This window comes from Chenopodium quinoa, unplaced genomic scaffold (assembly GCF_001683475.1).
Source record: "Chenopodium quinoa cultivar QQ74 unplaced genomic scaffold, ASM168347v1, whole genome shotgun sequence".
NCBI classification, from domain to species: domain Eukaryota; kingdom Viridiplantae; phylum Streptophyta; class Magnoliopsida; order Caryophyllales; family Amaranthaceae; genus Chenopodium; species Chenopodium quinoa.
This window is the reverse complement of record NW_018743510.1, coordinates 988,798-1,004,035: the sequence shown is the minus strand read 5'-3', so window position 1 is coordinate 1,004,035 and position 15,238 is coordinate 988,798. Positions and strand designations below refer to the sequence as shown.

At 31.5% G+C, this 15,238-nt stretch overlaps 2 protein-coding genes across 2 annotated transcripts; both read left to right on the top strand.

Moving 5' to 3' along the window:
* The first annotated feature begins 1,660 nt into the window (after positions 1 to 1,660).
* Positions 1,661 to 4,902, top strand: LOC110739594 (TPD1 protein homolog 1-like). The gene is made up of 3 exons (XM_021920052.1): positions 1,661 to 2,064; positions 2,521 to 2,613; positions 3,956 to 4,902. Exons 1-3 carry the CDS (start codon positions 1,956 to 1,958, stop codon positions 4,306 to 4,308), a joined length of 555 nt encoding a protein of 184 aa, XP_021775744.1. The 5' UTR covers positions 1,661 to 1,955; the 3' UTR covers positions 4,309 to 4,902.
* A 2,921-nt stretch (positions 4,903 to 7,823) lies between these two features.
* Positions 7,824 to 8,797, top strand: LOC110739615 (the record flags this gene model as incomplete). The annotated part of the gene is made up of 1 exon (XM_021920065.1): positions 7,824 to 8,797. A coding segment is annotated over one exon (621 nt), but the record flags the coding sequence as incomplete, so codon positions are not given.
* Positions 8,798 to 15,238: the final 6,441 nt, after the last annotated feature.

Sequence of the window (15,238 nt, the reverse complement as noted above, 5' to 3'; positions counted from 1 at the left end):
CAAAGTCCCAATTAACTCCCAACTGTTGTTATTGCCTCAATAACCACAATAATTTAAATGTTAATTAATCATTTGCTTCCCTCCATTTTGCAAGTTAAAACCCAACTCGTCAAACTTCCGAATCGGGTCCGGGGGGCAAGTTGTTTGGGTCTAATTTACTCTAATTGGGGCGGTTCACAAATGATTCAATTACAAAGCCCAAAAGAAGGTTCAACTCTCCCAATACATGCTAAGTCAGTCAAAGGCCCGGTCAACATGGCGAGCCCATTTAACCTCAAGGCCCAATTTATTCATTTGAGTAAGGTATAAAAGTTTTGACTTCTCTCTCTCTCTCTCAATTCATTCAATTCAAGCCTCAAGCATTAACTCTCTTGCATAGCTTTCTCTCTCTAAACACTGTACTGACTTCGGCAATGGAGAGGTCTTCCTCGGCACAACCCCCGAGACTCATTTACGTGTGTTTGCTGTGCAGGAAACCCTCATCCCAGTCATCACTTTGGCTGAGTTCAGTCTTCAGCCCATAAGTAAAGTCCAGATGATAGACCCATTGTTCTCACCCGAAACAGTACCTAATCGATCCTTATACTTGGTATTTATGCTTATCAAAACTAGAAATGTTTACATGCAAACAAACACCAAACATGATATTACCTCTAAATTTAAGTTATGATCCCATTGTATCAAAATAAGTCTTTCAATTTGATCGATATATATGCCATCACGAAATTTTGACAGTAATTACGGTGTAAAAGTAATTGTGCAAACCAAGAAACAGATATATTCACGTACTCGTAGTATATTTTTTATTTTTAATTTTCTTATACAAATAAAGATTGCATTCCTTTGGCATCATATTTGATACACTACTACATCAACACAATCAATGACAAGCTAATCTTACTAAAAACAGCAATAAACCTAGAACAAAACCACGTGCAACACTAATTAATTAAAAATTAAAACATAACAAATTGAATAAAATATGATCATCATTTATCAAATTCTATCCTTAACTAAATTAATAATTTTGTTTTTGAACAAATTAAATTAATAATTATTAAATAAACATACATACTCCTATTAACATTCCCCTCATCATTTGATTTTGTAGGTTGTGCGCGTGTCACTTTCCCCCCACTCGTGTGTAAAATCACATTTCAACATTCCCTCCACAACACTACCCCCCACCTCACCTCACCTCACCTCACCTCACCCCCACTTTCCACTCTCACTCACTTTCTCTCTCTAAACTCCATTAATGGCTTCCTAGAATTTTCTCTCTCTAAATCCCACCATTTTTTCTCTCTCTAAACGTTTGTCTCATTTTCTGCTACTGCTGCATCAACAGTTTCTCTCTCATCGTCTGCGCCTTTTGTCGGGGTAAATTTTCTCTCTCTAACTCTCACAATTTCACTCTACTTTTTTTCTGAAGCTTTTGCTAAGTTTAGACATGGCAGAATCAAATTTCTGTGCTCCAAAATGCTTCCATTTCTACTTTATTGAGTTTTTATTCAAATAAAATCTGGTTGAAATCCCAAATATCTCTCATCTAGGGTTTGGTGAAGTTTCTGTTTTGGTTGATTTGTTCCTCTCTTTCCAATGCTCGTAAAACGATGCATATTTTCGATGCATAATCTCATTTTCTCTCTCTTACCTTTTCCAAAAATACGCCGTCGATTTTGAGATCTTCAGGAAGTCAAATCCTATTCTTCTACAGTAATTTTTGTTGTTTGATGTGATTTTTCTGACGCTTTTTTTTTATTTTATTTAATTGTTACTCTTCACATTAAATACTCCATTGTTTCATTTTTTCGAGGTTTCATATACTTTTATTCTCTCTCCAGTTTCTTCTTCATCAAGCTCTCATTTCTGAAGGTCTCCTTTGCTGAGTTAACTCGCTCCGAGTTACGTAGTTCACTCGATTGTTCGTTATCATTTCCACTGTTTTAACGGCGATGTGTACGTCGACGAGTACGCCTTCTTCTGGTGGTTTGCGGCAGAGAATCGCGGTTGTTACGACGGCTTTTTCGTTGCTGATGTTCCTCATTCTTCTACTTCACACTGGTACACACTATCAACTATTTTTTTTTAGATTTTTTTTAAAAATTATGGAATCATCTGTACTTTTTTTTTTTTTTAAATTTTTTTTTAATTTTTTTTTTATCACAAATTTCATTTCAAAAATTTCTTCGTCATTTATTTTTAAAAATTTGCGTTTATAGTATAATTAAGCCTTTTTTTTTTCTCTCAACTGAGTAGAATTTTGGCATCCTGATATTTTAACTTTTTATTTTAACGTCGTTTGATTTTTTTTTTTTTTTTTTTTAAATTTTTTGTTTAAATAATCTGTATTTAATTCCTCACAAATTTAATCTCAAAAAAAAAATTCTCCATTATTTTTTATTAATTATTTCGAAAAATAACGAAAAAATTTATTCGTCGACTGAAGTACAGCTAAAAACAATGGCTGTCTATGATATTTTTCTAATATTTTTGTTATATATATTTTTTTATTTATAGGGAAGAAAATCAATATCAATGGTTTTCATATGAAGAGGTTGATTTCATCCGCCATTAACGACGTTCTTCCATCTCCTCACCGGAAACTTCTAGGTACTTTCTCTCTCTTACCCTCTGTTTGTGTGTACTTTTTCGGGGTATCTGGCCTGGAAATTGTGAAATGGCGATGTGTAGTGGAAACGCATATGAACAGAGGTAAAGGGGGTGTACTAGTACTATTACTGTTAAGATTGAGTACAATATTATTTTTTTTGTCTTTGTTAGAATTTTTGTCTCATTCAAATTAATTTTATTTTGAGGATGAATTTTTGGGTTTAATCATGTTAACTTGCACCTGGTTGAATTGGATTGGGTTAAATGCTAAAATGCTGTATTTTTTCCTATTCATACAATTTTGGTATGGTTTTGAGAAACAAATATTTGGTAGGGGACCACGTGAAGTGGGGTTTTTTTTGGTAATTCTGAAATTTGTCATTTCAGGGCAATTTTGTTTTAATGGCAAATTTTTTGGATGTGCGCATGTTTAGCAATTTACGGGTAACTAATTAGGGATTTTCACTAAATTATGATATAACCCACTTTTGAACTTGGTTTTGTAGAATTGAAGAACTTTTTTTGAATCCACTATTCCCTTGTTTCTAAATGTTATTCTTACTTTGATGTTGCTAGAGATAGGTGGGAGTAGTTAGACTTGTGATTTTCGATTTGAATTTTGATTTTGTCTTATGTTTTTGATAATTGTAGTCGAGTTTAATTGGTTAGATTGTACTAATTGATTGGATCTTTGTTTTTTGTATTTCCATTTAAGCTAGTGTAATTTTGGACTTTGGGTTTAAGATATAATGATTTATATTATTCAATTTATGTACAAGTTAGTGGCGGTCACCTACAATAGTGCAATTGCTCTTCTATTTGTTCTATTTGATACAATTTCTTAGGATCTGGTTAATTTCTGATTTGAATGAGATTGTATATTTTTTATAAATTCGATTTCATGCTCCAATTAGTATGCTATTTGAATGACATTATTTCCTTGCTCTAGTAGGTGCTTGGTAAGTTGGTGGTACTACGGAATCAAAATTCATGAATTGGAAATAATTTTAGCAAACCATATAAATTGGGGAATAATAGTGATAAGCACAGTCTTTAGTTGTCGCATAAAAGATAAACCATAGTGTAGGGGACCTTACTAAATTCACTTACTCTATGATGTTTGCTTTTAGTTGATTATTTATGCTTGCCCCTGTCCCTTTCCAACCTCATATCACACTCAACAAAAAGTTAATATTGTCTCCATAATCCAAATGCATTCTATATTTCTATTAACATTAAATTTTGTTATGTTCTTTGCTTAAATGGGTGTTGTTTTTCTGCCGAAAAGTTGATTACAGTGTTACTCTTTTTTAACCCGTGTTTTGTTTCTAAATTTGGGCAGCACCTAAGAGCGTTGATAGGCCAACCCGGTTTTGGGATGATACCAACAAGTGCTCTGAGTCTGATCTTTCCGTTGGCCAAATACCCAGTGCACCATTGCCCTCGGGTATACCCACTTACACCGTTGAGATCGTGAATGTGTGCTCCTCTGGTTGTGACATTGCCCACATTCATCTCCGTTGTGGATGGTTCAGCTCTGCCTTCCCCGTCGACCCAATTCTCTTCAAGCGTATCCGTTTTGATGATTGTGTCGTCAATGCGGGCAGGATTCTAGGGAATGGGGAGTCCTTTACCTTCCAGTATGCCAATACCTACAGCTACCCTCTTTCTATTTCATCCATGACTTGCTTATAGATAATTAGATACTTGATAGCAATTAGTCTTTTTTCTTTTTGCCTAACGGAGTAGTACCTAATGTTGTCTACATTTAGGCTTGGCTTAGGCTAACTAAAGAACACCCAGCAATTATATGAAGCAACGAAGCCATAATTGTGACTCGCAAGCTCGTGCCTTATATAATTGTTGGTTGTTGATTTGCCTTCTTCATTTGTGGGTAGTTTTTCATATAATTCTTGGTATACATGAGGCTTAGAGGGAATTAGTATTGATTTTGGTAGGGAATTTTGTGATGTAATTAGTCTTAAAGTTCAAGTCTCTACCTTGGGCAATTTTTTGTGGGGGGTATATCTAGATGTATATACGAGTAATTCTCGTAGTGAAGTTTTTGCTAGTACGTTTTTGATACTAAAAGCCTAAAAGGTAAAAATATGATTTGTTCACATTATTGATGTCCTACTCATACATTGTATTAGATTTTTTTTATTTTCAATACCCATGCTGGATCTTGACCTGTGTTGTCTTGTTTGATTTTGTTAGTCATACATCCGAGTTTAGACATAAATTTTGACATATAAAGGCACAATAATAGTATAGACCGGTTGCACTATAATTAACCAAGACGGCCTTGTGCCATCTTTTATGTGTAGGGCCTAATAAGGTTCTGGACTTGAACCCAACATAATCAGCTGTATAAGGAATGAACCATAGAGGCATATGTAATTCCATTTGTTATGACTTATGAGAAAAATACCAATTTCCTGTAGTTAACTTTAGTGGTAAATGGTAGACAGAGGATGAAGGTAAAAACAACAGACAATAAATAGAAGCCAATGGACATACCCTGATGCAAAGAAGCCCTGAAAAAACTAGTGGTCCCTAGACCCTGAGTTCGGTGTTTGGTTTGGTTAGAGTTAAGTAAAGAAAAGGAAAAGCTTTATCTGTGATGCCAATGGGTTGATAGCGAAAAAGTGGAAAGTATGAGGCAGGGGACATTGGGGGAAGTGTGGTGGAAAACCAGTGTTTAATAGCCGCCAGTAGCTGTAAGCAGTGGGATGGACGGTCATCTCCACCTATTTTATTTGTCTCTCACTGTCACCTCCGTTTGACCACCCTTTCTCTTACTATCACACTCTCTCTACGGTGTACTCTTTTCATTACTTTAAAAAAAATAAAATGTAAAATTTCAATTTTTCGCATTTTAAGGATTACTCACTTGTTTCAAAAATACATTACTCCCTCCGTATTGTATTACTTTGTATTTGCTTCTCTTTTTGCGGTCGTACTTTATTACTTACTTCATTTATTTTTTTGGAAGCTTTTAACAATATTTTACTGGTATTTTTTTTCATATTCTCTCTCTTTCCATTTATGCTCACTTTTGTTTTTTTAGATTTTTTTTTTATTCTTCAACCAACTCCTCTTCCGTTATAAAATAATACTTTTTACTATTCCTCATAGAACTCCGTGTTTAGAGATATGGAGCAAGTAATAAAATACAGAAGGAGTATAAGTGTTTTGTTTATATATAATTATCAATAAATACATTGTTTGGAAAATAGACGATTTTATTATGTACAAAATATGAATAGGTCATGTTCACTTCACCTTATTTTTGCTAAACTGAAATTATTTTTACTAATTTGAAATTATTTTTGCTGAAGTGAAATTATTTTTACTGGACTTATATTAATTTTATTAAATTGAAATTAATTTTACTGAATTGAAATTATTTTTACTAAATTGAAATTATTTTTGCTGAATTGAAATTATTTTTGCTGAATTGAAATTATTTTACTGAATTGAAATTATTTGTGCTAAACTTAAATTATTTTTGCTGAATTGAAATTAATATACTGAGTTGAAATTATTTTTATTGAACTGAAATTATTTTTACTGGTTCTTTGTTATATTTTTTTCTTTAAAGTTACTGATTTTTACTAAATTAAATTTATTTTTGCTGAAATGTTTGCTGAACTGAAATTATTTTTACTGAATTGAAATTTATTTTTACTGAATATATTTTTTTTAAGATGAAGTGAACATGGGCTTAATCTTGAGATGATACTATGTGAGTCCAGATTCACTGTGAGAGAGGTATAACTTATTAAACATTTCATATAAGTTATGTAAAATCTAGACTTTTGAAATTCATTCAAATACTTTCCTCTATTTCATTAATATTGCACCAGTAGTACAAAAAACATCGCACTATATATGACCCCCAAATCATTTTCGAGAAGATACTTGGGGGTTTTATTCAAATCATTGTCCTTCACAAAGCATAATTTTCAACATTTAATTGTTAAAGCCGAACAGAAAATGAACAGTTGGTCCATCTAACACACTCTTCAAAGCCGGAAAAATTGTTTTAATTTAAAGTCAATGCCCTGTTTAGAGAGCTTTTTTTTCGGTTGTTAGTAACACTAATGAGGAAAAATATGTACACAAATATTTTTAAGGGTATAAATGTCCATATACTGTTCTTAAGAGTTAAAGAAAAAAGGTAATTAACATTAATGAGGGCAAAAAAGTAAATAAACTTTTATACGATATAATTTTCCAAATACTATTCATAATAGTTCAATCATTAAATCATACAAGTACAAGGAAAACCTTAGATGCAATTAACATCATAATTAGAGGGGTCTATAGGTAAACAAACATTTTAATAATGATATAATTGTCCTCACACTATTAATAAGTATTTTTTCATACTTTTTAAAAGGTAGAGAAAGAAGTGGTTTGATCTGTTATTAATGATGTGTTGTAGAAGTTCCATTCTAGACTAATAGCTTTGCATACATCACATTTACAAGATATTTAATGAGAAAATTAATTATGTTTTTATATGTTTATTTTAGTTTGTTTTGTTGATGCATCTGAACTCCTCTTCCTTCATGGCTTCTCATCACTTATTGCAACTCATCTCTACGAACAACGAATGTGGCACATTTACTAGTAGTTTAAAAAAGTTAGTTAAGGATTGTACAATTATGTTTGAGGCTTTAAGTAAATATTTTAAAGTATAGAGTTATTTTACAATACCTATGTGGTAATTGCATTATTTAAATTAATATTATTAATAATTTTAAATTATGAATCACTAACATGGTCAAAGTGGATTATGTGAAACATTTAAAAAGTTAAAATGGGTAGTTATTGAAATGGAGAGAGTAGAAAATACATATGGCTGGTTAGAGTGCTTTGACACGTATGTTGACTCTCTTTGTATATATATATATATACACACACATATAAGTGTGAGTAAAATACCCCAATCAATACAAACCCAATAATTCTCTTCAATTTGTGCGCTAGTGTTATTTCTCTTTCAAATATTTAAGTTTTGTCTCAACTAGAATTTTTTTTGTACAGTTGGACATCTATGTTCCATGTAACAAGAGTGTAACAAGAGTGTAATAATGACAAATATGTAGTTTACAGATTGATACATATTCTGCGTATAGATGACGCGGAAATGTTTATAAGAGAAGTCGCTTACTTTATAAATTTCTCAGATCATCAGATGATGGTCCTCAAAATCTTTCCCAACCATATATGCCCCAATTTTTGGCAATCCATTACGGTTGGCCATATCTATACAAGCCCTTTACCAAAACAAATACACTGCTATAAGCGGTGTAAAAAGATATCTTAGAACAACTTGTACCAGAGTCTTTTCTGATATACTATCTTCAAAACTCCAATCCGATTATTCAATTCAATTTATCCCATACCAAATGATTCGAATTCCTGGATCTCCAGATCCAATTTTTGGTTTCATCTACCTCAAAATTTGGCCACAAAATCATGTCTTTTCCACAAATTATGACATATTTTCGTGGATACATGCATTGGGCTACATCGAGGATGAAGAGGACCGAAGCCTATATCTGACATTTTCAAAAGGTGAAATTGTATCGGAAGATGAGGTGAGATCATTATTCACCTTAGAATTTGGAGACTGTGTCCAGCGTGTTCATATGCCAGAAATTAGGCATAGCCAACAAAATCTATTTGCTCGTGTTTCCCCGAAGTACGTCGAGACTACAGATATAATACTTAAAGGTAAAAGTCTGATCAAGTTTAAGATTAGAGGAGGAAAGCATGTTTGGGCAAAGAAATATAGATATCAAAACTCCAAAAAGTAAAGAAATTTATAATTTGAAAAGATATTGCCCGTTAATAATTGTAATGGTTTGCTTAATTTTTTTACTCTCCTATATAATGCTATTTGTATGTGTGAAAGAAGATAATTGTTTGCTATGAGTTAAAGAAACATGGTGTGTAAACCATCAATTTTCTAGTAAATAAAATATATTAATTACAGAAAAAATAAATAAATAAATAAATAAATTGCGGAAGTATTAATTTAAAGGAGAGATCACTGCCACACTTAACCACAATGTCAAATTTTAAGGCTTACAAAATCACATGATCAACTTGCTTAATCAATCTTGAATGCCCACCATTATTTACAATTGTAATAAATGGATCGTCATGGGGCCACCAAAAGAAAAGGCATGGTCGCAAATAAAATAACCCAATATCCGCAATATGTCTTCACCATGTTGAGTAATCGTCACTTAATGTGGGTGGTTTTTAGAATCATATTAATGCATAGTTTTCAAATATCAACTTAATTATATACTTATTGAAATTTAAAATATTATTAGTCAAAGTTATACATACGCATACGTACCTAATCAAACTGGGGGATTTATTTTGAAAGGGAGTATTAAAACAATATTTTCATTTGCAAAACCATTTTCTATAAAGAAAAACTATGATCAAATTAATGAGAATTAATTATCTTGGGATTTGTTTGATCTTTTCATTTAATATACTTCATCCATTCTAGTAATATTACAACAATTACAACAAAGATAAAATCATGCATATCAAAGCACAAATTATTCAGTAATTATCTATATATATACTTGGTATTTTTTTGTAATTTACTTCTTTGGTACATAATTATTCAAACTGTTACATTTATATGATTTACTTCTAAACTGCTATGATTTCCATAACCGTATATATATATATATATATATATTTTAATACTTGTTCACTACATACAGATACAGATATATAGAAGAATAATTTACATACATAATTTATAATTTTTGAAGATTTAATATAATAAAAGAATTTGTTTGCCAAAATTTCTAACTTAAAGATTAGTTCTACCAAATATATAGGTCAATTGAACCTTAGAGGATCATACTGTAGAATTATGATAAACTAAAATATGTTTATGTTTCCTCTCTACACGACCGTTCTGTGAGGGGTACCCACACATGATGTTTGAAATAAAATCCCTATGGCGCTGAAATAGTCAAGTAAACAATTAAACTCTGTCCCATTATCACTTTGGACAACTTTAATTGTTTGGAAAAATTGTCTATCAACCATGGCAACAAAGGACATAAACATTCGGAAAACTTTCAATTTATCTACTAAGAGGCTGTTTAGTTCACCTGATTTTAGCTGATCTGATCTGATCTGAACTTATTTTTTCTGATCTGATCTGAACTTATTTTTCCTGATCTGATCTGATCTGAACTTATTTTTTCTGATCTGATCTGATCTGAACTTATTTTTTCTGATCTGATCTGAACTTATTTTTTCTGATCTGATCTGATCTGAACTTATTTTTTCTGAAATAAGTAAAAATAAGGTGAACTAAACAGGGCCTAACAAATAGATCCACATAGCTCTTGAAAAATCATCAACGATAGTTAAAAAATAACGAGCTCCACATGACGAAGCATGTCGGTATGGACCCCACAAATCACAATGAATTTTCTCAAATATTCTAGAAGCTTTATTTTCGCTCAAAGAAAATTTATTTCTCGGATGCCTAATATACAAACAAACTTCACAACCGATGTCTATATGATCTTTATTACTACTAACATGAGGAATTAACTTAACTACTTTTTCAGAGGGATGACCAAGGCGACGATGCCATAATTCCAAGTTTGACGTAGCGTCCACCAGTGACACAAACTCTGGTTTGCTAAAGTAGTATAGTCCATCTCTTCTAGTTCCCGTTCCAATCAGCTTCTTCATTTGGTCCTGTATAGCACAAACATTAGAATCGAATTGGACAAGCAATAGTGTGTAAATCATCATTAAGTTGAGAGACAGAAAGTAAATTGCAATTCAAGCTTGGAACATAAAGAACTCTGGTGAGAGTTATTTTATCCGACAATTTCACGGAACCCATCAAAGTAGCTACTACTTTTGCGACATTCGGTAATCCAATAGGGTAATCAAAATTTTGAGTGTCAAATAGCCAGGAACTATTTCCAGTGACGTGATGAGTCGCATCGGTGTCGATAATTCAAGAAGAGATATCGAACTTACCGGTCAAACGATTTTCTGGAATTTGAGAATTACCAATGAGGCCTGCGATGGCCTTCCATTGTTCCGGTGTGAAGAGATGCCCAAAGGATGAATTGAAAGAAGAGGACAGAGTGGCAGCCGCATTAGCACGAGCTTGTCCACGTCCCTGCCCCTGTTTCTTGTTCTCGGGCCTACCCACAAGGTCATAGCAATGACTCTCTAGATGCCCCTTTTTTCTTACAAAAGCCACAAGTGATGTTCGCCCAACAATTAACGGCGTCATGCCCAGTTCTCCGGCACATAGTGCATGCCGGTTTATCAGAATTCCGGCCTTTACCACGAGCTGTTCCTGCTGCCGCCTCCAGCCCTGTACGCACAGCGAAACCGACAGCCTTAGTGGCCATGGAATCGTTTTCCGGTTTGGCTGAGCGAACACGCTCTTCTTGAACTACCAACTGGTATGCTCGATCTATGCTAGGAAGAGGATCCTGAGATAGAATCTGGGTTCGCAAAGACGAGTAAAAATCAGGATGCAGCCCCATTAGATATTCGTGTAATCGGGATTGAGATCGGCGTTCTTCGTGCAGTTTTTTGGCGGTACACGACGCACAATAGGAACACGAAATCAGAGGTTCGTGTCTATCTAACTCCTGCCACAGAGTATGTAATTTTCCGTAGTACTCAGAAACGGACATTAGCTTGGTTTGTTCACACCGCGTAATCAAAGAACGGAGCTGTTGAATGCGAGGGCCATTGGTCTGAGCAAACCGGTGTTTAAGATGGTCCCAGAGAGATTTCGCCTCCCTGAATTTGGACAAGGTGGATTTTAAATTGGGATCTATGGTATTGGTGATCCTTGAGATGAGCATAGTGTTGATTGCCGTCCAATCGGACTTCGTACATGGGGTGATGGGGTAATAATCGAACTATCTAAGAAATCAAACTTTCTACGAGCTTCTAGAGCTGTTTGAATGTCGGCAGCCCAAGAATCATAATTGTCTGTTGTAAGGCGGGTAGGGGTGATGAAATCCCCCGGTCGGTCTTGCGAACCGAGGTAGTACGGTGAGTTGGGTTCAATTTTCGGAGGTGGTGGAGGTGGTGTTTCATCACCGCCAGCCATGGCTATTGATTAGCGAAGAAAAGAAAAATTTAGGCTTGATACCATGTAGAATTATGATAAACTTTAGCTTAATTCTCATTAACACACAAGTCAATTTATAATACAAGCAATCAAGTTTCCTTCCCTATATCAAACAAGATAAAATATATCCTAAAACTAAATATATTATCCAAATCTAAATATTATCTTAATATTCCCTAAGTATATCTTAATACATACATATCTTTTAGTTCAAACTTTAGAATATGAAACTACTTTAAATTAAGTAGGTAAATAAAAAAAAAAATAAAAAAATTGATGGATTTTCCGTGATATGTTTCTAAATTTCAAATTTGTTTTTTTAACAAACACATTTCTTTTCGAATTTTACAGTCTATCATATAAATGTTAATGTACAAAAATCAATATACAGATTGCATGATGTTCTCTTATCTTAAATAGTTGTGTCATCTTTATAAGGATTCCAAGACTTGCCATATCAGTACTAATATTTTAAAATAGGAAATTGGAAGGACACTTGTCCTCTTCTTGTTTTTCCTGTTTTAATTTTTTTTTATCTTGATTTTTTTTCCCTTTTTGTTAATAATTTTTTTTTTTACAAAAAATTCAATAAATAGTTGCTTCTACCCTTTTTTTTTTACATCCCAATTTCTAAATATATTAATCATGTCTTTTCCCTAATATCAATGAAGCATTATAATTCACTTTTTTTTTTCTTTTCATTTTCACCTATTATTTCTTTTCCCATTGTTCATCTTTGGTTTCTTTAATAGTCTGTTCACCATTCCCATATGTTTTAATTTTCAATTCCCTCAAAAAAAAAAAATATTAATTATATTCCCTTTGCGTCTCTTGGTAAATTTCAATATAATATTTTACCATTATGTTGAAAATTAGTTTATTTTCCCTTCTCTCACCATCTCCTCTTTGTTTCTTCTTTCTCTCAATTATTCCTCTCTTTCGCCCTACATATATCTAATAAACTTGAAGAACAAAATGGTAGTGTTGAAGCACTCAAAGGTAAATTTTCTCAATTTTGTTTACAATTCATTTTTAACTTTTTTTTTTCCCAAATTTGTTTTTGATTTTTTCCTTTGGCAATTATACGTTTAATATTTTTTTTAACAAATTGTCCTTTATATTTTTGTGTGATTCTTTTTTGGAATAGAAGATCTGTATAATTTTGTTGAATTTTATAAAGATTTTTATTTGCTTTCAATAATATACAATATTTTTAATTTTCGTTATATTTCATATTTCCTAAATATTAAGATCCTGTTTTTTATTTTTATATTGATTTTCAAAAATTTGTTTTTGAAATTTATTTACACTTTCAATAATATTCAATATTTTAAAATTACTTTATAAGTACTTTATTTTTCCTATACATTAAGATCCTGTTTTTTTTTTATATTGTTTTTAAAAATTCGTTTTCAAATTTTTAATCAACTTTAAAAGAAAAATTATTTTTTGGAATTTTATTTAGGTTTTTATAAGGATCTGTATTTTGTATGTATTTTAAATTTGATATATTTTTTTCCTTACGGTATTTTTTTTCCCAAATTTGTTTTTGAAAATTCATTTTTTTATTCTTATTTTTTTGTGAAATTTGTTTTTATTTATTTTAGTATGAATATACCATTTTTCAAAGATTTTAATAATTTTTTATTTTCATTGTTTACAGACTTGCTTTTTTTTTTTTTTTTTTTTTTAATTTTCTTTTAGAAAATCTTTTAACTTCAACTTTGCTTGTGGTTTTCATTTAGGATTTTTTAACATTGTTCTTGTAAAATTTTGAATTAGATCTACTAAACCATTTTTTTTAATTAGGATAGTTTTTTAATTTACGATTGAAAATTGATTTTGATTTTATTTTTACAGTTTTTTTAAATGTTATTTTGATTTTTTTTTAAAAAAATTTCCGATCTTATCTTAACGTTTGTTTATGAGTTGATAAAATTCATATTTGGCTTATCTTTATTTTTTGATCATTTATTTCTTTTCCATTTTTTATTTATTGGTTTGGATTTATAATTTTTTGAAAATATTTTATTTTCTTTTATCTATTTCTAAATTTGACAATTCTATTTTTAAAGATATTTTACTCTACAAGATACTATTTGTCTTTGATGTACTTAATTTTTTTTTTTTTAAAAAAATTTATGTTTTTGATTTTGGTGCTTCTTCCAAGTATTGTTGACTTATTTATTTATTTATTAATTGATTTTGTGTGTTTTGCAGGTGAAAATCCTATCTTTAGTGTTATAAACCTGGGTGTACGGTACACCCATGGTTATAACGGTCATTTACTTTTAATTTTGCATGACATTTCACCTGCACATGATTTTTCCTTCAATTTTCTCTTTCTTCACGGTTTCATTTCTAATTTTCAATAGAATTCTTCCATTCTTCTTTCTCACTCTTCCGTTCTTCCTTCTCTGTCTTCAATTTGTAGAATTCTTCGTGTACCTCGTCTACATTTTCTATTTTTTTTGCTTCGAAATTGCATTTAGTTGCAACAATGGTGAAATCTAGGTAACTTTTATATTTTTTTCGATTTTTGTCTGTATTTTTGGTTGGATAATTCTGAATTTCTTACTACACTTTTTTGAAGTAGGTTTTATATGTTATATGGAGTATAAGAAATTGTTTCATGTATTTTTGTTCAATTTTACTTCGTAGTAAATTGTTGTGTTTAGTTACGATAATTAATTTTGCTGCGATCTATTGTTCTTATTTATGTATCATTAATTGTGCTCATTTTGCTTCATTTTTTGTGGATTTTTTGTTTTATGTTTGCTCATTTTATGTATGTTTGTTCATTTTATGTTTATTTGCTCCTCTATATTTTTGTTTGCTCATTTATGTATGTTATATGCTTGTTTATTCATTGTATGTTTGTTTGCTCCTAAATGTGGGACGTCCTTTGATTTTTTTTTTGGTGTTTCTAGATGCATAATGATGTAGTTTATGCATAGCAAGTGTTGAACAAACAGGGCTTAGATTTAGGTATAATATAATATTTCTTGCTTATGGGGCTTACCAAACAGGGCTTAGATTTAGGTATAGTATAATAGTTCTTGCTTATTTGAATAAAAATTATCTGAGTTTAATTGCTCCAACATGTTTTTCTCTAATTTTACAACTCAAAGGCAAGTAGGGGAGACTACCATGAATGATAATATATCCATATCACATCAGATAGTGAGACTGGTATTGCACCTGCTTTGAATGAAGTTTTTAGCCAAGCATTTACTAGTTTAAATTGTTAGCCTATTAGCTCAATTGATCGAGCACTGTGTTCCTACATTGCATAGAAGATGTAAGTTCAAATCCTACATAGGCTACTAGTTTAAAACATTTATAATTATACTCAATATTTTTTTTTGACAGCCGAAATAAAGGGAGTTTAGTCCCTAGGAACATTACAAACTACACTAGTACAATGAAACATTGATAATAAGTCAGAAA

Excerpts from the sequence above, each read along its gene's own strand:
- LOC110739594 (XM_021920052.1), top strand. The coding sequence starts at position 1,956 with ATGTGTACGTCGACGAGTACGCCTTCTTCTGGTGGTTTGCGGCAGAGA. Across the intron at positions 2,065-2,520 it reads CATTCTTCTACTTCACACTG|GGAAGAAAATCAATATCAAT; the intron begins GTACACACTATC and ends TTTTATTTATAG. Across the intron at positions 2,614-3,955 it reads TCCTCACCGGAAACTTCTAG|CACCTAAGAGCGTTGATAGG; the intron begins GTACTTTCTCTC and ends AAATTTGGGCAG.